We start from the raw sequence: 24550 nt of genomic DNA on the forward strand, positions 1-24550 counted from the left end.
GCAAAACAAATATGCAAACAAATAATTGAATATGACATGTCATCACATTGTGTGTCCTAACATTTACCATGTGGGACTACATGTGTTTTTAGTATTTGGAGGAGAGAGAAGAGCGTTTGTAAAATGTAGGAGGTGGTGGGGAAAAAAAGAGCAGAAGGGTGGCAACTTATCTCCACCCATGTAAACTGAAAGAGGGAGGGAATTAGAAGTCAAATAGGAGAACAGAGAGTGTCTCAAACGAAGCCAGAGAGAACAGAGAAATGTGTCTGAGAGAAACTTAATCCTCAACAAAGAAGAAAAAAGCAGGGAAAAGGTACAACTAACTCATGGCTTCAGGATCTTAACATTGACTAATATAAGAACTGTTGTTAAGTTTTTAAGTAGCAGCTTGATACCCTGAATGAAACTTAAGACATCATCTGAAGATTTTGTTTCTCTCACAAAGAAAACATACAACTTAAGTAAGTAAATACTTGTTTCTTTTCCCCTAAGATTTGTCATGTTTTTGTATGTTGTAGACGTGATACTGATGGTGATAATGTAGATGTAGACTGAGCGGTAGCTGAACACCGGCTACAGACACGTGGCATTAAACTAAACAGGCGGACAAACTTTATAACTTCGCTTTCATCAAGGCGCTTCTTCATAAACCCGCGAAAATGATCAAACCACGTAAAAAACGCGGCGCGACACACGAGAAAGTTAAGAAGTAAAAACTACATCTAATGATCGGGAATCCACGGATATGTAGGAAATGGTAGTAGAGTTTCTGCCATGCTTGAACTGTGCTCTTATTTCTTCCTTGTTGTAGTAGTAAAGCATTGTTTCCATCACATAGGTGAGAGGAACTTCCTATGAGTAATCGCACCTTTACTATTGACGGAAAAGCACGTAACACAACTTCTAAGGTATTCCTTCACCGCATTTTAAACTCTAACATCATTTTAGCATTAGTTTTATTGTCTCATGAGAATAAAGAAACGCGTTGCCTTTACTGGCTCCTCCCAGAGTCAGAATTTACCAAAGTAGATTCATATTTACTTTAAATTGGGGAGTTAAATATTTGACAAATGTTCTGTTTTGGTAATATTTCATTAACTTTGTTTAACATGTTGATGTCTATTTGTGAAATACCAAAGAAAACATAAAAAGGATGCTGTCATTATGGTCAACTTATTAGCCTTGTAGTTGTGGTCGTTTCGTACACGCATTAAGCCATATGCTGAGGGACGTTTGGTACCGTTTAAATTATTTTTTAAACGTAAGGGAATTTGATTTTATGAGTTTTATCAATATCTACCAGTCGGTGGTGGATTAGACTTATTTTGCTTTGATTGAGGGTCAGAATTTATCACCTGGTCCATTTGGAAATTTAACTTCAGCAAATAGAAATGGGATGTACCACAAGGCTTTCAGGAATCAAAATATAGTTAAATGTAATAATATGGGAGATTTGAGCATTTCTAATGTTGTTTCTAATGATTCATCAAAAAAGAAAAATTAACTGGTTGTATAATGGTTTTAAGTATCCATGGGTACAAAATGGTTTGGTTCTGGGAACAACAAATTGAAGAATTGTCCCCTTACCCATCAGCTATCTGGGGTGTCAACAAAGACTGTTCAATTATTTAGTGGGGTGGTGGAAAAAAGAGCTGAAGGGTGGTAACTTCTCTCCATCCAAGTAAACTGAAAGGGAGGAGAATTAGAAGTCAAATAGGAGAAGAAAATAACACCATCCATCCATTTTCTAACACCCTTGTCCCAAAGGTTTGGGAGGGGTGCTGGTGTCTATCTCCAGCTAACGTTCCGGGCGAGAGGCAGGGTCCACCCTGGACAGGTCGTCAGTCTGTCACAGGGCAACACAGAGACAAACAGGACAAACAACCGTTCACACACACACTCAGGGAGAATTTAGAGAAACCAGTTAACCTAACAGTCATGTTTTTGGACTGTGGGAGGAAGCCGGAGTACCCAGAGAGAACCCACGCATGCACAGGGAGAACATGCAAACTCCATGCAGAAAGACGCCGGGCTGGGAATCGAACCCAGGACCTTCTTGCTGCAAGGCAACAGTTCTGCGCCACCGTGCAGCCCTGGAGAATAACACCACCTCCAGCATTGGTTGTCAACATATGACTGGGAAGGTTTGCAGACAAAAGTGAGCTTTTGTCCAGTTTATTCAGATAGAAATATATATTTTTAGATGTTTTTAACTTTTGTCCATTTTTCCAATAAGGCTGGGAGATATGATCTTGACCACAGCAAATGGTAGTAGGGGTGAAAGCACTTTATTATTATTATTATTATTAAAATACTTTTAAATTAAATTCGAAGTGAGATTTTTGTATTCTCATAAATAAATTTGCAACATCAAAAGACAAAGTGATGAGAATGGGTTTATGTACATGGGAATGAAATGTACATGAACCCAGTTTAGAGGGTTTATGAACAACCCAGTTGTTTAGAGGCCCAAAATGGACTTAATAAGGAACAAAAATTGCTAAATGTTGTTAGCCTACCAAAAGGGTGTGTACTGGAGCCATTTAAAGCTGTTCGGGTGACATTTATCTCCAAGATTAGGCCAGTATGTTGACTTACATCATTTTAAACTGTAAAAATGTGGAAAATACTTACTGGAATATGAGCTGGTTGTACAAAACTGTGTTTATCAAGAAGAGAACTCATTTTGTTTACATAAATTGCACATTAGTAGCTTTTATGCCTGTAGTGGAAGTTGTATTTGTAAATATTGTTATTGGTTTTAGCTAAAAAAAATTATTAAACCAGAAAACTAGAAACATTCTTGAAATTTTAAATATAAGTACTGAGCTTAAATATACAGCTTTTCTTGATCCGGTGTTGGTTAAGGCTCTTGTATAGGCGTGTCATTGGAAACTGGATATTTTTTGGGGGGGTTTCATTGCTTGTTTTAAACTCATAATTACTGTTTTGTCAGTGAACGCAGCCTTGTCGCTTCCGCACGGGCCGCCCCTCGGAGTCAGTAATCTGACCCAGGCTGAGGTCACACCCGCGGAGAAGCAGCTGCCCTCCCGGCAAGGCAGCGTTAGAGGGTTGTCCCGGAGCGTGTGGTTTATTTTCTTGGAAACGTATAAGAATGAAGAGTTTGTCCTGCGGTTCTTTATGTCCTGCGGAGAATGATAAACACGGCGGGTCGGGGCCAGCAATATTCCCCAGCATGGAAAAAAGAGCAGTGCTGGATGTGAGCGGGGGAAGAAACACGTAAAAAGAAAAGCTGGGCACATGAATAAAACAGACATGGCCAAATTAAATACTATCATTTATTTATGTATGTAATCCAACCTCATAACCAAATACGTCTCTCTATACTACAGCGCTGTATGACTTCAGTAGAAGCAAAATTGCATCATTGGCACCTCAGGTATTTCAGGAAACGTTTTCCAAATATGGGATTCCTTACTCAGGCTTCCTGCTCGCCATATATGCTCAGCTAACACACTTAGCATTGTTGTGTCAGGAGTCACGGCTGCCTACCAACACTAAGGACACATTGCTTTCTTGTTTTACTTGTTTGCAAGTATTTGTTGTGTTGACCGCTCTACCTTATCACGACACAAAGGCTCTCATGTTCCCGCAGCTCGTATTCTTAAAATACAATAGAATGCAAAAGTATTAACGCCCCTTGAACTTTACCACATTTTGTTACTGGAACTTCAAACTTCAATATTTTTATTTTTTTACTTTGCAGTACAGCAAAGTTATTTCACATTCTTCTTTGTGAAATAACTCAAGCTCAGTCAGATTGGATAAACAAAATCACATGAACGTTACCTTTCAAACTGTGCCACGGTTCCTCAATTGGATTAAGATCTGGACTTTGACTGGACCATTTTGACATGTGGTAATTCTTTGTTGGAAGCCATGCAGTTGTACTTCTGGCTGCATGTATAGAGTCTTTCATTGTCCTGCTTTAAGACAAATCTCTTCCTCAGTCTCAAGCCTCCCAGGATTGCTCTATATTTAGTGATGTACTACTTTGTGTTGGTTTATCACAAGTTTTCAGATGGAACATGATATAATCTTAAAAACCTAGGAGTGTGGACACTTTTGAAAACCTCTGCAGCTGCATTAGTATCAGAGAGCAAAAAACAGGATGGAAACAATTCAGAAGAGCAGCAGACCCCAGATTGTCTCGGTCCACGTCTTCCTTTAACCTGAGCTCAGATACTTGATACACACACACACACGCACGCACACCCCCACCCCTGCACACACACACACACACACACACACACAGTTATTCTGATATCTTAAAATCATGGCTGCTGGCTATTGCCTTCAGAGAACTGGTTTCCAGTGTGTGTTGACATGTAGTGTTTATCTTGTGACCTCACAATCTCAACACAGCTATCATTGTAAGCTAAGATAGAAACCTTTGGCTACATTGACTGCCTTTCCTCAGTTCTACATGTTCTACATGCAGTTTCTCATATTGTACAAGAATATGAAATAAGATGTAAATCTTGTTTTAAGTAACAAAAATGTGTGAGCTACACTATGGTGGTCTTGAAGATATATGAAAAGCATAATTGTGGTGTCTATTTTCACTGCCCTTTGTTCTGACTGCCATATTTATTTCTGCTGATAGTTAAATTAGAAAACATGGAGCTCAGTTTGTGATTATAGAGGCTGCACTTGAATTTGCTGCCATTTAAATACTGTCATTTCTTCTCTTACCATGGCCTAACTTCAGTTCAGGAACATTTTTTTTTCACCAGTGCTGGCCTGGTAGCTTGTCGAGGATTGAACGTTTTCACAAACGTCTTTACTGCAGTTTCATGACAGCTGCTGTGCTGTTTACACATCACATGATGTTTTCAAGGACAATTTACGTTCTGATGTTACTAATAACACACGAGTAGGACCACCTTCACATCTGCGGTTGGTTTTTTCAATGATAGTTGTCATAAATCAAATTACTGTTAAACATTTCAGGTTTGCCAGAGATCAATGTAGGACATTTATAATCATATTATAATGGCATAACTCAAACTAAACAAGTCAGCTGAAGCACTTCCTGGGAGTGCATGTCACTGATTTGCCATTTCATACTTTGGCAGTTTTAGTCTCTTTGTAGCTCAGTCTTTTCAGGTAAAATAGAAGTGAAATAGATCAATATCTACCCACCTTACAGGGAGATAGAAAATTATGCATTTGATTCCAGCATCTTGTTGTGAATTTGACCAAAGCTTTTACTCACTTTTACTGGTGAGTCCAGCTTTTACTGGAAAAATAATCTTTTAATGTAAAAGCACTGAATTGTTGGCATGATTAGGAAATCCTTAGTAATTATCCTGGTTAAAATGTTATTGACTTGCAGTGATGTTGAGGTTTTGGGGTCACTTCACCACTATTAGTGTCTAGAGTTATGGTACACATCTATTTAATGGGCTAAAAATTAGAGATGCATCAGTCAGTTTGCCATTTTTTCCCTTAACCTGCTCTGATCTCTAATCACCAAGGCAACCACTGAAAAACATTTCTTCTCCTGTTTTTAAATGCCTCAAAATAAAAAAAACTGGATTCAAAACTACTATCTGTATCAATCAATCTGCAGCACATTTGTATGTTCTATGAGATAAAATCCTTTGAAGAAATAACCAAATTGGTCAAAATCAGAACTGGCAGCTCAGATCTGTTCCTATAAGAACAATGGAAACTGCGGCATAAACCTAAACTATCCAAAACGGATACAGTGACATAAATCTGAATAATGGAGCTATAATGAAGATAAATGCTGGTTTGAACCTTTGATATGATGAGCAGAGTTCACATCGAAGGTAATGATGCTTGAAAACAAATCAAAACTCATTTATTCCTATATAAAGGCATTTAGGCTCTTTGAGACTAGAAACATAAAAAGAGGGGAAAACTCCAAGTTCTTTAATATATTCATGACTTCATGCTGCATAAACCAGTTTAATTCAGCTGTAGTTTCAAGCCCAGACCTTTACGTTCCACTCATTCAGAGTCTTCCTTCTTACTTTCTGACTTTATTATCGGTCTCATTTATGGATTTACACAAGTGAGTGAATGAGAATGGTTTCACTCTGTCCATGATGGGGGTAGGGGGAGTTGGATGTAGGGGTGTGGGTGTGTGTGTGTGGGTGTGTGTGTGTGTGTGTGTGTGTGTGTGTGTGTGTGTGACTGACCACTGCAGAGATTTTCATCACGGGGTGTCAGTTACAGGGAAATCCTCCGTTTTAAATGCTCCTTTCAGCAGACTGGCTGCTTGCTGGGCTGTGAGTAATCGCATTACACACATGCCTCACAGGCACACGCAGAGGCAAATCTGTCCCTTTAGAGCATCCCAGTTTGTCCAGTATGACCCATGTAAGAAATAGGCCCTCGTTAAGAAGTGTTTCCTGTCAGAGGGCCTGACTGTAGTCCTCCTCCCACTGCCCGCCTTCTTTTCCCTTTACGCCTTTTTGCAGCTTCACATAGTTGGTTATTTTTGGATCATTGTGTTTTATTTAGACATTTTCCAGATGAGTGCCATCAGATTTCTTTTAACTCCACTGTCAGAGGTGAAAGTGACCCTCAGCCTGTCCTGAGGCTGTGTTCGTGTGTCTGTTCTTTAGAGGTGGTCACGATTGGCTTTTCTTTGTTTGGTTTGGCAGTATAGGCCCTTCTGTTTGAACACGGATCTGCAGTTACATAAAAGCCACCCATTTTGTGAACCAGTTTTACCCAAGAGAGATGAAACCAGGACTAAACTGTCCATAAAAAAGGCTCATTCAGCTAAAACCTGAAGCTTTTAAGATGCAGCTCTGATATGCACAATAAAAGTTTAGTGCTTGTTGACTCTTATCCATATGAACGAATGTAGCTGGTGTTTCACTGAGAGCATAACGAGGAGATTACTGTGTATAATGTGTGGTAAAGTAAGGGTTTACAAAACAATAACACAATTTGGACTCAAGCAAAAGGCAAATTAAAAGATAAAAAATGCAGAAACATAAAATTTCCAAGTCTAGAACAGGAAATCATATGAATGTGATTAATTTAGCCTGTCAGTGATCTCCAGGGTTAAATGATAGGACAACAAACAACTTGTTTTCTATAGCAGATTTATAGAAACAAGAGCAGCTGGTGGCAAAAAACAGGTAATTGATTTAATCTTAGAGACTTATGCAGATCTCAAACCTGCAACACAGTTTCAAGAAGAGCTGCAATGAAGGAAGTTTGAAGTTACACATATTTCTAATTAAATAACAACCTTACATATAAGGATTTAGATCCTGCAGCTTAGCATGAAAAATATAACATGGCCCTTTAAAAATTTAAAAGTTAATGTGTTCATTTTATTAACTTCCCCTTGAGTTTGCATCGCTACATGTTGTAAAAATAAGACACCTCCATTGCTGGTAAAGGCAGCTGCCTTTAAAATGCTAAATAGTATTGGACTACCCTTGCTTTCCAACCGTAGAAGTATACAGTACATAAAATACGTAAATATGTAATATATAACTTGCTTTAAAGAATGGTAAATATGATTACTTATACTGAAATAATCAAATTAAGACTTCATAATCTCAGTACCTCTGCTTAGCATCGATTTTAAAAAGTGTATACTGTATTTTAGCATAAAACAACAAAGCTTTGCTAAACATTTGATTAATTTTATTTATTGTTTGCTTTTTTTCACAATCTTCTCTCTTTTGGGTTTCAGGGCATCAGCCATGGCGCCCAGTCTCGTTCAGGCCTACAGGAGGCGCTGGTGGATGGCGGTGACAGCGGTGATTGAAAACCTTCTGTGTTCGGCCGTGTTGTTGGGATGGGGCTCCCTTCTCATCATGCTGAAGAGGGAGGGCTTCTACTCTCACCTGTGCTCAGGTAAAAAGAGAAAAGCATTTTGTTGCTAAAAACCCATTCAGTTCTCTCAAACGTAGTTTATCTCGGTGAAAAAATAAGAATAAATATGTATTTTAGATGTCAGTGTGTGTTTGAAGAGGAGCACCAAGCCTTCTTTTGGTTTTTCATGGTTGTCTTGAGAACCTTGGTTATTTTCTGTTTAACTGTAGCAGCTGTTTTAGGATGTTGCTCTGGTGCAGCTGTCTGATCAGCTTTTTACACTTTCTCCCTCAGAAAACGACTCGGTGGTCGTGCATTCTGAAAACGTCACAGAAGGTGCGCATGACTGGGTGTTCTGTGTGGAACAGGAGGAGATGCTAAATCTTGGATTCACCATCGGCTCCTTCCTGCTGAGCGCCACGACCCTGCCGTTAGGGATCCTGATGGACAAGTACGGCCCACGTCCAATTCGGCTGGTCGGCAGGTAAGGTCATAAAATACACTTTGTGCGTCTGTCTGTGAAGCTGGAGTGAAAACACCACAACCAACCCAGCCCTGGTCCAGTAGCTTGTCAGAAAAAGTCAAATTAGCTAAGCGCTGCCTGTGCCCGGTAAACTGGGTCACTGAAGTGGCTGACGCAAGCTGATCACAGATTTTGATCATAGTAGTCATCATCACTTTTTCTGAGTAAAGACATTTAACAGGAATGACAGCTTGCCTTCATTTCCCAACATGCATACCTAGGATTCTTGTTGCGGCAACACGCTTCTTCTCACAGCTTTTACCTCCATTATTCCTTTACTACTGCTGTGTGTAGGGACAACATTCCTAAAGTTTTGTTGAAGTTTTGTTGTAGTTTTGTATTTGTTTGCAAGAAGGGAGGAGTAATTGTGCAATTATCATTCATAACATTACAACCCCTGCATGATGTTGGCATTGAGTTCCTGCCTGAACCTCAGCAACAGTCTGGACATGAGCAAAGATCACTGAAGTCTGGCTCTCGGACATTTACGATGGACATTTTACCTCCTGTTTAGTTTTCCACTGAGTAGCTCTGGGTGAGGGTTAACCCTCGGCTTTCCCTTCATTTTGTGTGTCAAAACACAAGAAAATGTAAATGTAAATATATATTTGAACCAGAATGCCTTTATTAACTTCAGTCTTCACCGTACAACCACTATTTATAATTTTTATTTTATTTTAACTCCTTTTCTCAATTTTAAATTCAAGCGTCGTTTTTTAATCCCACACATGTAAATGGGATTATTTGCCAGTTATTAAGAGCAAAACTAAGTTTATTTTGGTGAAAACCCTGAAATCAGATGCAAGTAGATTTCTCTACCTTTTCTATAAAAATTGGTAAATTTACACTACACTAAAAAAAAATCTCTTCACCTGGTACAGATCTGTATAAAATGAATAACAAAATAATTTCAACACAAGGAAACAAATTAAAATAGAAATTAGCTAAGTGCTGCCTGTGGCCGGTGAACTGGGTCACTAAATTTACTGATCAAAATTAAATTATTCAGAAAGAACATTAATGCAAGTCAGTGTGCCAATTGTGCATCAACATGTAAAAATAAAGTTTTTAAAAAAGTATTTATGAGTCCAGGGGGTGAAAGTGAGGCTGCTATGTCAGAAAAATCCAGTTGAAACTTGAACAGTTAATTAGCCTATAAAAATATTTGGGTTTAGGATCTGTGAAAATGCCAGAATGTAAGTTTATTGGATCAGAGGGATATGACAAAGTTTTTGTCAAATCTGAGGTTTGTTGATGATCAAAATGACACCAGGACAGAAGGAGAGGAGATTTAATGGAAAACATAAAAAACCTGGAGAGCATCAGGGAACCACAAAATAACCACAGCAAGAACAGCAGTGAAATCCAGGAGAAAATGAAAGAAACTGAGAGACTTGACTGTGATTTCTAGTGAATACAGATGGGTCTAAAAGGCAGAATAAAGGCCAGCTGTGAAGGGATAATGCAGAGGTCTCTGGGGTCAAGCTGAGGAAGTACAAGAAAATGGCTGATAGAGACAGAGGCCCAGTTTCTATGCATCGAATTTCAGTGTCAAACTTCTTTTACGTTTTGTTTGTTATATGCAGCATTTTTATACCAACTAATGGTAACACAGTTGCTTCATTGTGCTAAAAAAATCACCTTATGTGCCTGGAAAATACATAATACCGGCCCTTTAAGGCTAAGAAATAAACGGAATAATGAAAGCAAAGAATGGCAAATGCAAAATAAAGCAAAACACAAAAGCAGTCCCAAAGATTATGACCGTTTTATAACTACAAAGATTGAAAAACTCTTCAACCACATCAACAGACTCCTTCTGGGTTTTTTTAGTTTGTAAATTCTTCTTTTAGTACATCTTTTAGTACATACTTTCTTCAGACACACCTTTTAATCAGACTCATGAGAAAATCCTTCCTCATCCTTTTACTAGATGATCCTTTTGTTGTGTGATTCACACAGTTATTTATTGACTCATTTTTGCAGTGACTCACCAATGTTCTACTATGTGTTTGATTATTCTATTGTTTACACACGCCCTTCGTGTTTCCTTGCAGTTCCTTGTTTGCTTTGTCCTGCATCATCATGGCTGGTTCTGCTTACAACACTCACGGTGAGTACGAATAAGTTAGTCCTCTACAGAACATCACTCTGACCTCACAAGGATACATAAACCTGCAACAATCAGTCATATCCAGTAAAATATAAAATACGTTCCCTTGAGTCTCGGCTGTCAGAGTAAAAGTAAAAAAATATTTAAATCGCATCATATCAGCCCCTAGAAACCTTTATCTTTATATGCAGTTATTCCTACACTTTCTGCAGTTTTATTTGGACAAAACGTAACAGTCAGATGTTTGTCATCTCTGCAGCTCTGTCGGCGTTCATCTTCTTAGCTCTCTCACTGAACGGCTTCGGAGGAATTTGCTTGACCTTCACCTCCATCACGGTGAGAAAATGGCTGATGCATTTTACAATAGAAGTAAAATGCAGATAACTTAGTAAACATTTTCAAGGTAAAAACCACACAACGCTTTTTCGGTGATATTTACATTGTTATTCTATATAGTTACTTTTTGATTTTACATGGAAGATTTCTTTTCTTATTAAGTCTAAAAGTAATGCAGCGACGATTAACGATTTCACATTTATACAGCATGTCCTTCATAATTAAATCTATTTCTGGGGATGTTTAGTTCATTTTTAAGGTATTTTTAAAGATAAAATCATAAGACATATATGTTGATCCAGTACTCATTAAAGGTTTCTGTTTTTTGTAGATGGAATAAATGAACAGGGATATTTTGACAGCTGACCGCCTCAGCATTGTTTGGGTCAGCTGAGCGTGTTGTGACTGGGAGCTGTTTATATCTCACCAGCATAAGGCTGGTGTATGTGTGTATGTATGTATGTATGTATGTATGCGTGACATGTCAGCTGCCACCAACATCATTAGGGCTGTTTTATCAGTGCAGCTGGCTCTTGTTTCCTGGCGTGTGTTTAGAGTCATGCTGTTTGAGAGTACATTGTCTTTACCTAGGGCAGCATCTGACCTCTCAGAGATGGAAACTCTGTCATGCCTGTTTGGACCAATGATGGCCCATGGCTGCCCACACACCCTCCTGCAAAGCTCTGCCCACTTACCTCTACCTAAAATACACAAGGACGCATTTTGTCATGCGGGGTCTCTGTCATCTGATGCACCTCCTCGTGCTCCTCTCTTTATTTTAACGGTTTTCTGCTCCAAACCATGGATATGATGCTTTTTCAGATGTGTTTGACCAGACAAACATGATGATACAAGCTGTTAGTGTCCATGTGATATTTGCACATAATCTTCCCAGTTATTTGGATAGCGAAGGGTCAGGCTGATTAAGTAGATGACATTATACCACAGCCTCTATGCGGCGTGTGTAACGTGGCGGTGTGAAAACAACACTTGCTTCAGTTAAATAAACTTTATTTATACCTGCAAGGAAAACCACTGGCACTGCTCAAAACAGCTGACATGGCAGTATGTAGTAGGAAACATTTAGAAACAGTTTGTTTTGAGATGAGATGCAAAGCTTGCTTTAACTAACAATTTCACTTTTCCTTTTTTTTACTTTTCAGCCTTGGGTTACGATGGTACTGGGGTTAGCATTTTCAGCAGAAACTCCTTTGAATAAAAAAGGATTCATGAGTTGCATTTGTTTTGGTGACTTAGTGCACAAAATATCTTTAACTGAGTCTCTCAGTTCACAGTAGTTGCATGAAATAACTTTAAGATTAGGAAAGATAAATGTCTGTACGACTTTGAGAAATCTATGGCAGCTTTAAGGAAAAAGTTGCTGTATTTTCCCCTCTGGTGTGTGCTAGTCAGATGTTTTTTTTTTCTTTTTCTTGGACTAAACCTTAAAGTCAAACACTAATGTACTGATCTCAACTAAAGAATTTTAGGAACAAAATATAAAGGGGCAGTATCTATTTTCCAGGCAAATATTGCCATTTTATGCATCATATATGTAACATCTTCCATAGTTTGAATTTTTGTTCAAGGACATTGTACTTTTATGAAATCTGGGTTTTATGTCAATAGATTTCCAACAATTGAGAGTGAGCACAAAGTCTGAAAACATAATCTTCAGGGGCCTCTTTAGGTTGCACAATTCAAACATATTTTGCTTTTAAGTAGAATACGTGAGTCGCACCAGAGTTATTGTAACCTCTCTGACATTATAATGCAGTTTATGTGAGCACAGCCGAGTGAGCAGCTTCAAACAGGCTGATAGAAAACAAATGACCAAGTCCAGTTAGTGAAGCAATTAATGTGCTGTGAAGCAATTAATGTGCTGTATGACCGTACAGAAACACTAGAAAAGCTGCATTTGAATGCACTTTGTGGTTGAACGGTCAAGGATTTTTAAGGCCTCTCTCAAGGTCAGACAGTGGTTATGCATGTAATCTGGTTCCTTAGGAACCTGGAAAGATTCCTGCAGCCCCAAAACACAAATACTTACAACATAACCCTTCCTTTATTTTTACATGTTACCTGCTGCTGATAAAATAGAACATATTTATGTATAATGTGGTACATTTGTTTTTTTTATTTAGGCTTTGAAAATGTATCTGAAAATCTCAACTTTAGACCTTGTAAAAGCTGAATTTAGTAAAAAGTGTTAAAATTCACTTCAGGCAAACATAACTGTTCAGGTTCGTGAATGAAAAACAGCCACATGACACACTGCCAGGCACCCCACCAAAAAAAAAAAAGAAAATAAATGAGTGTGAGCACAAGTATTGGATAGTTACTGCATCTGGCAACTGTCTTCCAGATGGCAACAAGTAACTTAACACCCAGCTGATGCAATGAGTAGCTTCTCATATCTTAAACAAACATGTGGAAATACACAGACTGTGGTCATGGAAAGGATGTCAGTCTGTTTAAGGAGGGTCAAAGTATCGGCATCAAACAGAGAAAAAGTCATAGGAGGTTGCAGAAACTACTGAAAATTGGGTTGATAACTGTTCAATGCTTTATTATAAACTGAAAGGAAAGTGAGGAATCATCGTCTCTGAGGAAGAAATGTGATTGGAAAAAATGCTGAATGACTAATTGGCTTTGTCAAGGCTATGTGGGATTGGCGATAAATCAATTTGATCGATTCATTGAATCTTCTGTTTACGAAGATTTCATTTTTGGAACTTTTTTTTTTTTTCCACAAATGCACTCTTTGGTTTCTGTACAGTTCAGAGACCTAGCATTCAGTTTTACAAAAGCATTTCTCAGCTTGTATTTATTTGGAACTTGAATTTAGCTCAACTCCCCAGAGATTAACTAAATTCAACTCTGAATTTAGGTCAGAGTTGATTGAAATAAAAGCAAGTTGCTAAAAATACTTTCCTCGCCTTCAGAGACTCGGTGTCATAGCGTCACATGAACAGCCTTGTCATTGTTTAACCTCTCACATGCAAAAGACATAGTGTTCATTCTGTCCCATCGCTCACACACATACACACACCCAATTAATATTACACCTGGGTTAATGTTAGAGTCACCTGACACTTATGTTTGTCCTTGCCTGGCCTCTTGTCAACATTTCTCTGGATTTATTGTGGCTCACAGAAGCTCCAAGCTGATGTTGTTTTGATGGAGAAACAGCAGCAGAGCAGAAGGACAAAGACACACAAACACAGATATCATGAAAACAAAAGACGTGAGAGATCTGAGTCAAAACTGTCCCTGTTTCTGCTTGGATCTCCAGTCGTCAATTACTTACATTTTGATACAACTTTTTAATAATAACCTTCAAGAATTACACATCAGTGTTGTACTGCTTAACTGAGTTATAGGAATAAATGACCCATTTAAATTACTAATAGGGTTGCAAATTATAAACAATATGTAGGCGGAACATGTCATATAACAAACTGAGACATTGTTAAGGTTTGCTAATATTTTGGTATATTTAGGTTATTTGTTCTGGTGCCTGTGTTATACATTTATTGAAGATGTATCAAAATATGTTGGGTTTTTTTTCCAAGGTAAAGAAAATGCAGACAAAAATCAATTCTACTTTTAAGTAACAGCGATAGAAATTGTAAATAATATTTATTCTCTACAAATGCAACAATTTGAAAACTGCATTTAAGATTAAATCTTTTGCAAAGTAGGCTATGAGCGTTCCAGGGTTTGTACCTAAAAACAAATAAAACATATGGAACATGGGTATTTTTTCTGTCTGGGTAGTTAACATGGGAAAGAAAACCAGTTACAGTAAATTCTGAATTTCAAAAAATAAATTAAAAAGAAAATGCTAGGTTGTAAAAAAAAAAAACAATACAACCTAACATAGCAGCTACATTAAACAAAAATTGACCTCAAATTTCTTTTCTCTTGTTTTAAAAGTTATATTTGAAAAAGTTGAGAATAAAAATCCAAAATCAGTTTCAGTCTCCTCAAAACAACGACAAAAAAAAACATTATTATACCTAAATAAAATGATCCAAACATTAGATTTTTTTGGCGAGGTTCTGATTTTATAAAGAGTTTTGGGGAAGCTTCAGTTCTCATTAAATAGCATAACCAGTAACTGTAAAAATAGTTACTGGTTAAACTGTCTTCTTGTTTTCTGGGGTTTTCTTGTGAGAGATACAGAGACAGTACAACAAAAGATAAACTGAAAACAGCATCTTATTTGATTCTGTTAGCTAAAACTCATGAAAAATTAAATGAGAAGTAAAGCTTGAAAACCTGATCTGCAACTTTTTCAGCTTTCCTTTAAGAATTAGTCATGTCTCTGTTGTAGCCTATGGGTGACACACCTATCTTTGATGGTTTCACAGATTACGGGAACACGCGGTTGAATGGCAGCAATTCTCTTCCTATTGCTGGGAACGAGTAAAAGCAGTTCTGCTTGTTAGATACGTTTTCCATTATCGATTCCCAGCTGTGAGCAAATCAGCTGCACCACATCAGCGCTCCAGGAAACAAAAAAAAAGAGGGTGTAGAGCAGAAGTTGCTGCTGGCTCTCCTGCTGGTGATGAATATGGGCTCAGTTGTTCCTTCCTGGGGTTATTGAAGATGTTGGTGAAATTTGTTCAACAAATAGAAAGCAAACTACATGGAACTACGGATGTGGAAGACAGTGACACTCTGGGTCAAACATACAGAAACCTTTAAAGCTTTGATCCAAATCTAAACACTTGGCCTTGCTCTGGTTTATGCAAGTCCAGTGCAGCTGGAAGTGACAGTTCAGCCAATCTGTGAAAGGTTAGCGAGGACATAAAGCGAGGGGAAAGAAGAAGCCGGTGCCACTCAGCTGTGGTTTAGTGTTTCCTGCTGAGGAAGTGCAGCTGTGGTTTAAAGAGAGATCAGTCAATCCTGAAGAAATGCTTCTCCCACTAACTTTTCCCCCTTTTTTTATATAATTTCTGCCAACTTCTCCGCATGTAATCTACTGTTCTTCCACATCGTTAGAGCTGAAACACATCTCTGAACTCATTAATCTGTCATTTGGCATATTCTCAGTAATTAAAGTCCTAATTAAAGTCGGTGCCGGCTGGCAAGATCTTACAGAGTCCAGCTGAGTGGGCACAGCCGGAGCAGAGGCTGAACTGATTGGCGGCGACAAACGAGTGGCCTGAGCTCCTTTTCTCTGTGACTCTCTGACCCCTGGTTAACCCCTGCATGGCTCCGTTCAGTCACCTGCTAACATGCAGGGCTTCGTCATGTCTGTTCTTACAGATAAAATGTGACATTTTCCAAACTTTGTCATATCATAACCTCAAAACTATGGTGTATTTTCCTGGGATCGCTGGTAGAGAAAAACCTCACAAGACTTGCTGCTGTAACTGCAGCAAAAGACGGTTCTAGAAATACTGAAACAGGACGACAGAATGCAAATACATCCCAGACATCCCCACAATTATGTGCTATTTTGTGTTGATCCAATTCCTTTAAAGCAATGTTTTTCAATGCATTTTAAAGGAGAAGGTGGATATGCTAAATAGGAACAAGGCATTGCAATTTGTTCTGCCTGCTTTTCAAAACTCTTCTCTGTGAACCTTTTTTTTCCTTGAACCTCTGTGGTCAGAAGAGTCCAGATCCACGGATCCAACAGCCATGAAGGTGTCAAGTTTTTCCCTCGATTCTGAGAAATCGTAAATGAAGACGAGTGTTCTTCGAGATGTTTTTCCTCCTCTTCCTCAGACAGTCAGGCTCTCTCTACCACGCTCTGAGGGAAACTTTTTTCTCCTGTTTGCCTGCTAACTGCTTGCTGTGGGCTCTCAAAGTGACCTGATGCTTCCTGGTGCAACGCAGACACATTAGCACGCCGGCAGCAAACTGTCACCATATTGCGATTTCAATGCAGCTTTCTCACAGACATTGAGAATAAAATGTCAACATTCACAGAAAAGCACACTTGACACCCACATACAGAATCTCTAGAGAAAGATTTTCAATATGTGGCTCTGAAGTTCCTGGAAGTCTGTTCCTGGTGGGAACATCTTCCTGTCTAAAATCGCTCTGTATGCTTATATAGAGTTTCTGTTTCATAAAATGACTAGATGAACATTATTTTCTTGTTATTCTTGGTAGAAACATAAACATGCATTGAAATTACTTTTTAAAACCGCATATTGACAACACAGCCAACCCTAACAACTGTAACAAGTAACATAGCTTCGTCCATCTTGTCATCAACTCTAACCACAACATGATACTGCCACCACCATGCTTCACTGTGGGAATTTTAATGCTTTTTATATAGGATGAATCATTCATGTTTGCTCCATGGCTTGAGGCAAACTGCAAGCAGGACTTCCTGTTGCATTATTTCAACAATAACTTTCTTCAGTGAAGGCCAGATTTGTGTAGTGCATGACCCACATGAGCAGTGGAGCTCCCCCAGAGTGCCACAGGTCTCTTAACAGATCTCTTAACCCAGCTTTGAACTCCTCCAGATTGTTATTTCAAGGTGATTTAGTTAGGAGTATCAAAATAAAAGGGGTTCAGATACTTCAGGCCCTTAAACAGACATAAATGCATGTATAATCTGGAGGGCTTGAAAAGGCAAATCGGAACAAAGCAGGCAATCCCATGTTGCAATGGTGAAATTTTGCTCCCAGAAAAAAGGTTGTACAAAGTGCAAACTGTTTTTTAATTCAAAAATCCAGTTTGTCGATAAATTAAAGGATGATGCAACATGGTGAAATCTCGCTTCCAACTTTTGAGAAACTAATCAAACAGGATATTTTCTGTGAAAATATAACTGAAATAGACAGTGTTGGTTTTAAAATATCAATTCTATTCAGTAAATACCTGATGTTTAGTTTGACTATCAGATTTTCCCTCCACCTCAGGGTCTATGAGTCTGCTAAGCTTGGCAGAGTTGCCTTTTTTAAGGTTCAGATATAATAAGGCAAGTTTACAAATAGCTCTGCATGATCAGTTATTAGGAGTGATTAAACTTGTGTTACAGTTCAAGCTGCTTGGTTTATATTTACCGTGGATCACAGGGGATTACGGTTCCTAGCAACAGAAAGCGCAACTCCCAACAAGTATTGCTTTATGGCAGCTGGATGCGTATCAAAAGGCGAGTAGTCAACAAATAAGCCAGGCATATTTGCAGGTAGCTGTTGGTTAATGCACCTGTCCTTCTGGCCTCTTCTCTCCCAAATGAAAGTCAGACTCTGAACCTATCAGTGTCTCATGGATGTGTGAGATCAGTGTGCAGCAAAAAAAAGGAGTCACTGACACGGCTTGGTGAACCCTGACACAGCTGAGGGATTAGGTGACGCCGACAGCAGGTTAGGTAAAATAGTGAGCCCGTCATGGAGGACAACTACAATCCCTCACATGTGATTTTTAGAATCACGATTGACCCATTTAAACCTGCAATCAAAGGGCATTTAGTGTGCTGCCAGCACAATGGTTTGTTGTTATATGTTATAATCTTCTTACTGCTGTGAATGGGCGAGCTTAATATATGATGTGTTGGTACCTGCCACCATGTGGTTTGGTATGTTTCAGGCAGCCATTCACAGCGGGTTAAACTCAGTGGATCAAACAGTATGCTGAAAGGTCAGACTTTAATCCCAAGTCTTTTAATCCCAAGTCTTTCAGACGAACAAAGCTGAAACTGTGAGGCTGTCATGTAATAAATTAATAAAAAGTAATAAATTCCTCTGCAAGAGGAGCAAAAACGTAGAAAGTTGATGCTCTCTGCCCCCTGGTGGTGAGGAAAATCAAACAGCTTTCACACATTTAATGTTAATTTAATAAGTATTATAAATAACTGTGTGTGTGTGTGTGTTTTATGCCTGCAGCTCCCCAACATGTTTGGTTCTATGAGCTCCACCATCATGTCGCTGATGATCGGCTCCTACGCCTCCTCTGCCGTCACTTTCCCCGGCGTCAAGGTGAATTATAAGATTTAACACAGCTCTAGTTTTTCCCTGTGTGTCTCGCCTTCGTCCTGCAGGTTAAAGGTGATACAGTGTGGCTGTAAGTGTGTGCATGCATAAGACCTGAGCAGTACTTTTAGACATTGTTTCTACTTTTTCTGTTCAATCAAAAGTGGACAGAAAAAGTCTGGAAAAAGCTAATAAGATATTTTATTCGGTTATATTTTGAGGCTTTATTCTGATCCCTGTTGTCTAAAAGTTGTCCTTTATTTTTTCTCTTTCATTTTTTCCTTTCTTCCTTTGTGTCCTACTTTCTTTTTCTACTGTTTTCCTTCCTTTTATAAATCTGTCCTATTTTTCTTTCTTTTACGTTTCCATCCTTTTCTTCCTTCCGTGTTTTTTTCCCCCTTCCTTCTTCATTTCTTTTCGGCTTTTTGTTACACATTTATAGCCCACTACAGTATGTGGATTTTAGTATTTTATATTTTGGAAAGCTTAGTCTGGATAAGTTTGAATGTTTTATTTGCAAAATATGTAGGAACCTTGTTGAAACTGCAAGAGATTTCTTCACAATTTGCTTTTAAGGATCCAGATGTTCTGTATTCCTCTAAAGTGGTCAAGATGAAAAGCTGTCCAGGGTTTCTGAAGATCTTTCAGTTTCAAATTTTCTTTAAAGCACTTGAGGCTTTTCAGAACAATGTTTATTGTTTGTTGTACAATATTGCTGAAGAGTATTAAAAAGGACGTCTGTCTTCAATGACTACAGTGACTTGAGAACTTTGCTGCCTGCACTAAAAAACTCAATCAGCAACTTATATTTTGCAACAATCATTTCTTGTCTTTGTAGTTGATCTACGATGCAGGCCTGCAGTTCCATGTGATCATGTGGATATGGTCGGGTCTCGCCGGGCTCGTTTTTATTAACTGCTTCTGGAACTGGCCCTCAGAAGGCTTCCCAACTCCAGACGAGGTTGACTACAGGTCAGTGTAACGCCCGCCTGTCTGCTGGAAACGTTACCAGGGACTTAAGTCAAGCGAGCGGGATCTAAAGCTGTAACCGTCTCATGTTTTGTACTCAACAGCAAGATTCTCACGACGCAAGAGGATCCTTCATCTGAGCAGAAGGCTGTAGGGGAGAGACTGAACCAGAAAAACGGAGATGTCCGACATTCCCTGGAGAAGCTTCCCAACGGACCCGACACTGCACCAAGTGAGTTAGCGAACCGCTCATGTTAGAGAAAAAAAAAGAAAAGACAATTCTCAATTATGTTCATGTACTGATCAAGTTGTCTGTAAGCCAATGTTAGGATGATGGAGAGGTAAAACCTCTTACGATGACCTCTAATCACTGACTCCCTGTATGAAAAAATTATATTTACAAAATTAATCTAATCGAATGAATTCTAACGAACAGAAGATAAATGTAGTTACTCAAATAAAATAGTTTTTAACCGTTGGAACATCAGTACCTTCAAAGTGTTTGGATTTGAAAAAGTAGAAGGTGAAACCACCCTGAAGGTTTTATAACCTGAAGCTTTATCTTTTGGTTAAGGACACATTTTTAATTTAAGCATAATAAAAGATTCTATAAATTTGGGTAGAGGTTGTTTAAATTATCGCCTTTTTAGCTTTACTGTAACCTCTTAAACTTCAGGTTCATTAACAGCGTTGAAAACTACGTCACCAAAGGTTTCTCCTCCTCCCTTAGATGCTGTTCCCTTCCGGCGGTCTGTGTTCTCCGCCATCTTCCTGTGGAGTTTGGTCACTATGGGGATGACCCAGCTGAGGATCATCTTCTTCATGGGAGCAATGAATAAAATGCTGGAGTTCATGGTGACCCGGGGTGAAGAACACCGTGAGTGTCCAATGAGCTTTAACCTCGTGGTCTGACCATTTTTTTTTCTATTATTGTTTTATCACTATTGTAAATTTTGTTGTTTTTTATATTTTAGCACCCGACGAGGTTGTGCTTGAGGCAGAAAACACAGGTGAGTTTTGTTAGATTGTGGCATAAACCTTTAAGAATGTACCTGACCTTTTCTCCTCATTTGACTGTTTTCCTCTTGATCTTTCAGTGGGTTTCTACGCCTCCATCTTCGGCACGCTGCAGCTGCTGTGTCTGGTGACGTGTCCTCTGATTGGTTACATCATGGACTGGAAGATGAAGGAGTGTGAAGAGGAGAAGTGTGCCTCTACAGGGATAGTGAAGAGGTACGTCCAGTAAAAAATAACAAATGTGAGTTGTTTGGAATTTTATTTCTCAGCTTCAGGCTTCCTTGGACCGCATGTAAGGATGCAAACAGGAAGTTCTTTTAGATGGAGGGTGGGTTTTGCACACAAGTGTGATGCAGGTTAAAAAAAATGTCCTGTCCTTTTGGCTCTCTCCTTTAGAGCCAAAAGAGACCGTAAGATCCAGAAAGTGACCAACGCTATGAGAGCCTTCATCCTCACCAACATCCTTCTGATCATTTTTGGAATCTGTAACCTCGTGGATAATCTGCCTCTACAGGTAAACACACCGCATTACACGTTAACAATAAAACACCATCAGCACAAACGCTTACAAGCTGCCTCTTTTCTGTTTTTCTGCCGTAGATTTTGACGTTCATCCTCCACACTATGGTCCGAGGATTCATCCATTCCTGCTGCGGAGGCCTCTATGCTGCTGTGTGAGTCCTGCAGCCCCAGCAGCACAACAGATACAGGGCACATTCATTACCTTAGGCAAGGAAAATTTGACAAGATTCCTCTTTAAACCACAGAGCAAACAGTACAGCGGTGCCATGTTTGTTTTTATAAGGTAGAAAACACTACAATATTCAGCGTGCCAGTATTAAAGTCCAAGCAGATTGTTTTCTGACTCATTTAGAGTTATCTTCTAACACCAAATAAACACCAAAATAAAAGAGAGCTTTACAGTGTGATAAAAGCAACCAGATGTTTCAGCAAAACCAGAGCAGGTCAAATTCCCTACAGCAAGATGACATGCGCCCACTGGAGACATGGAAACAAGCCATCTCTGGCAGTAATTAACGTTTTTTAATATATATATGTTGCATCATCAAGAAGAAGAATTTAACATAAAACATAAAAGTTAGATAAGTTACTCTGCATTGATGCTCATCCTGATGATCCTGGAGTTTATTTTATGCTATGCTAAACCACTTATTATTTTTCTTCAACAGCTACCCGTCCAACCACTTCGGTACACTGACAGGCCTCCAGTCCATGATCAGCGCGGTGGTTGCTCTGCTGCAGCAGCCGCTCTTCATCGTCATGGTAACACATCTTCATGGGAACGCCTACTGGGTGAGGAAATGCTCTCTTACCCCCATGCATGCACACGTACCTCTCAGGTCAACATATAAGCAAAGTAATGCCTTCATTGTCAGCCTAAAAAGGGCATTGAACAAAATTTCTTTTTGTGACAATGAATCAGTCATACATGATTTATAGCAAAATAAATAAATAAATATAGAGCCATCAGTACATAAAGTAGGGCATTCGGCTCTGTTAGAATTTCATTTTGGACCACTAGCCTTTAATTTATTTTATTTTTTTTCTGTGACTCTTTAAAAAAGACAGACTATGTAACTCAAAGTGTAAAAACATAAAATAAAATATTGTATTTTTACAGCAGCTTTTGGGAAGCAGATATTTTTATCTTAAGGCATTTGATGCCTTTAGGTATTTGATTTGATAATCCAGTGTCAGATTTCTTTCAGTCTGACACTGGAGAAAAATTAATGATGGCGTGAATAATCTTATAATCCACTTTAAAGGATTAAACAGCAAATAAATCTAATGAATAATTCTAAGAATATTTTTGGCTAAAGTAGATTTGAAAGACAAAGATCTCTATTTTGGAAATAATTCTATTTTTTCTGCATGTTTTGAAAAGTAGACATATTTTGTCCTTAGCAACAAATCTTTTAGGACAGGGGCACCTGAGTCCAGTCCTTAAGAGCTACTATCCTGCAACTTTTATAGATGTTTCCCCGCTCCAACACACCAGAATAAATTGCTTAAATTTAGGCCAGCAGAGGCGTGGTATCGAGCTACTCGTTTGTTTCCAGTGTGTTGGAGAAGTGATGGGATGTCACCCATTTGATTTAGGGACTTCTAAAAACTCCAGGACATCAACCTTGTGGTATTGCTTCTCATCTGTCCCCCCTCCTGTGTTTCAGATCAACTTTGGCCTTCTGATTTTCTCGTTCACCGGCTTCCTGCTGCCAGGTTACCTGTTTTTCCACCGCAGAAACCTGCTGAGGGAACAGAAGGCCAGAGACAGCCCACCTGCCATTCAGGAGATGGAAGCTCTCAAGTCCACCGAAGCCAACGGCTTCAACAAGCCTCACAGCAACGGCAACGCTTTGACAGATGCTTAGACAGCAGCAGAGCTGAAAATTATGGGTCATTTTAAGCATGTGGCTGCAAAATTAACACCAGATTTTTTTTTCTCATTGAGAAAAAAGTGTTTTATCAATATACAGTTGAAACCAGAAGCTATCCATCCATCCATCCATTTTCTGTACACCCTCGTCCCTTAGAGGGGTTGGGAGGGTTGCTGGTGCCTATCTCCAGCTAACGTTCCGGGCGAGAGGCGGGGCCCACCCTGAACAGGACGCCAGTCTGTCGCAGGGCAACACAGAGACAGACAGGACACACAACCATGCACGCACACACTCAACGAGACCAATTTACCTAACAGTCATGTCTTTGGACTGTGGGAGGAAGCCGGAGTACCCGGAGAGAACCCATGCATGCACAGTGAGAACATGCAAACTCCGTGCAGAAAGACCCCAGGCTGGGAATCGAACCCAGGACCTTCTTGCTGCAAGCTAACAGTGCTACCAACTGAGATTTGTATTCGCTCAATGCCGCAACAATGAAAGAGAAAAATATGTCAGATTTATTATTAATGTCTTCAAAATTAGGAGTTTATAGATAGAATAACTACTATATTTTTAAACAGTAATGAAAAGCGCAGATGATGATGTCATGGCTTGGGAAACATCTAACATATTTAAGTGGATGTACTTTAAGGCCTCGCACTGCTTTGTCGTTGACATGAGAAACTTAAAAGAAATCAGCCAAAATATCTGATATATTCTTTCTCTAATTATTGTGACATTTAGCATATAGATATAATGGTAATCAAGACTGACCTAAAACAAGAGACATCTGATTTGATTTAACTTTAAGCATTCTTTCATTCAGTGTATATAAACTTCTGGTTTCAACACTATTATTTTTCTTTTTTAGTCATTGCTAGTGCTTGTTTTGCCTGCCACAAACGAGGTCATGGAGCTTTTTTTTGTTACCAGTCAGAATTTCCTGTTATTTGGAGAGACGTGTCATCAGCTTTTGTTGCTCTTTTATTTATTTGGATTTTGATCCAAGAGCCAAAACAGTTTTCATTTCAAGCCATAAACCTAAAGTTCAAGCAGAGGGAACGACAAACTGTGGATATCACTATACTTGAAGTAGTTTCCTGACAATCAGTACTAACCTGCGAACACCAAAGAAACGACGAGGTTTTTAGGACAGTTGCATAATCTGATCAGTATTGTTTTTGTATTATGCAGAATGTTATTTGTGCTTTTTCTATAGGATCCCCAAAGTAAGAAGAATCTAAGCAAATCAGGAAAATGTAGAGCATGCACCTTCCAAAGTAAGAAGACTTATGAGGCATATGAAGAAGGTTTAGAGAATTTTATCTGAGCCCATCTGATAATTTGAACACAAAAATGACTGGATGTTTAGATGCCACGTCTACCTCCTGTTGTTTTGTCCCAGTTTCAT

The 24550-nt window shown here is 38.9% G+C and overlaps 1 protein-coding gene across 2 annotated transcripts; it reads left to right on the top strand.

Moving 5' to 3' along the window:
• Positions 1-209: 209 nt before the first annotated feature.
• Positions 210-23212, top strand: slc43a1a (solute carrier family 43 member 1a). Of its 2 annotated transcripts, XM_028009051.1 has the most exons (16): positions 210-461; positions 839-908; positions 7712-7875; positions 8128-8317; positions 10414-10469; positions 10729-10805; positions 18668-18760; positions 19593-19726; positions 19828-19955; positions 20454-20600; positions 20698-20733; positions 20821-20956; positions 21137-21254; positions 21341-21414; positions 21931-22054; positions 22933-23212. In XM_028009051.1, the coding sequence occupies exons 3-16, from the start codon at positions 7722-7724 to the stop codon at positions 23131-23133; spliced, it is 1668 nt and encodes a 555-aa protein (XP_027864852.1). In that variant the 5' UTR covers positions 210-461; positions 839-908; positions 7712-7721; the 3' UTR covers positions 23134-23212. The 2 variants fall into 2 exon arrangements, with proteins under 2 accessions (XP_027864852.1, XP_027864851.1); XM_028009050.1 differs by lacking the exon at positions 839-908.
• Positions 23213-24550: the final 1338 nt, after the last annotated feature.

Source organism: Xiphophorus couchianus, chromosome 23 (genome assembly GCF_001444195.1).
Source record: "Xiphophorus couchianus chromosome 23, X_couchianus-1.0, whole genome shotgun sequence".
NCBI lineage: Eukaryota > Metazoa > Chordata > Actinopteri > Cyprinodontiformes > Poeciliidae > Xiphophorus > Xiphophorus couchianus.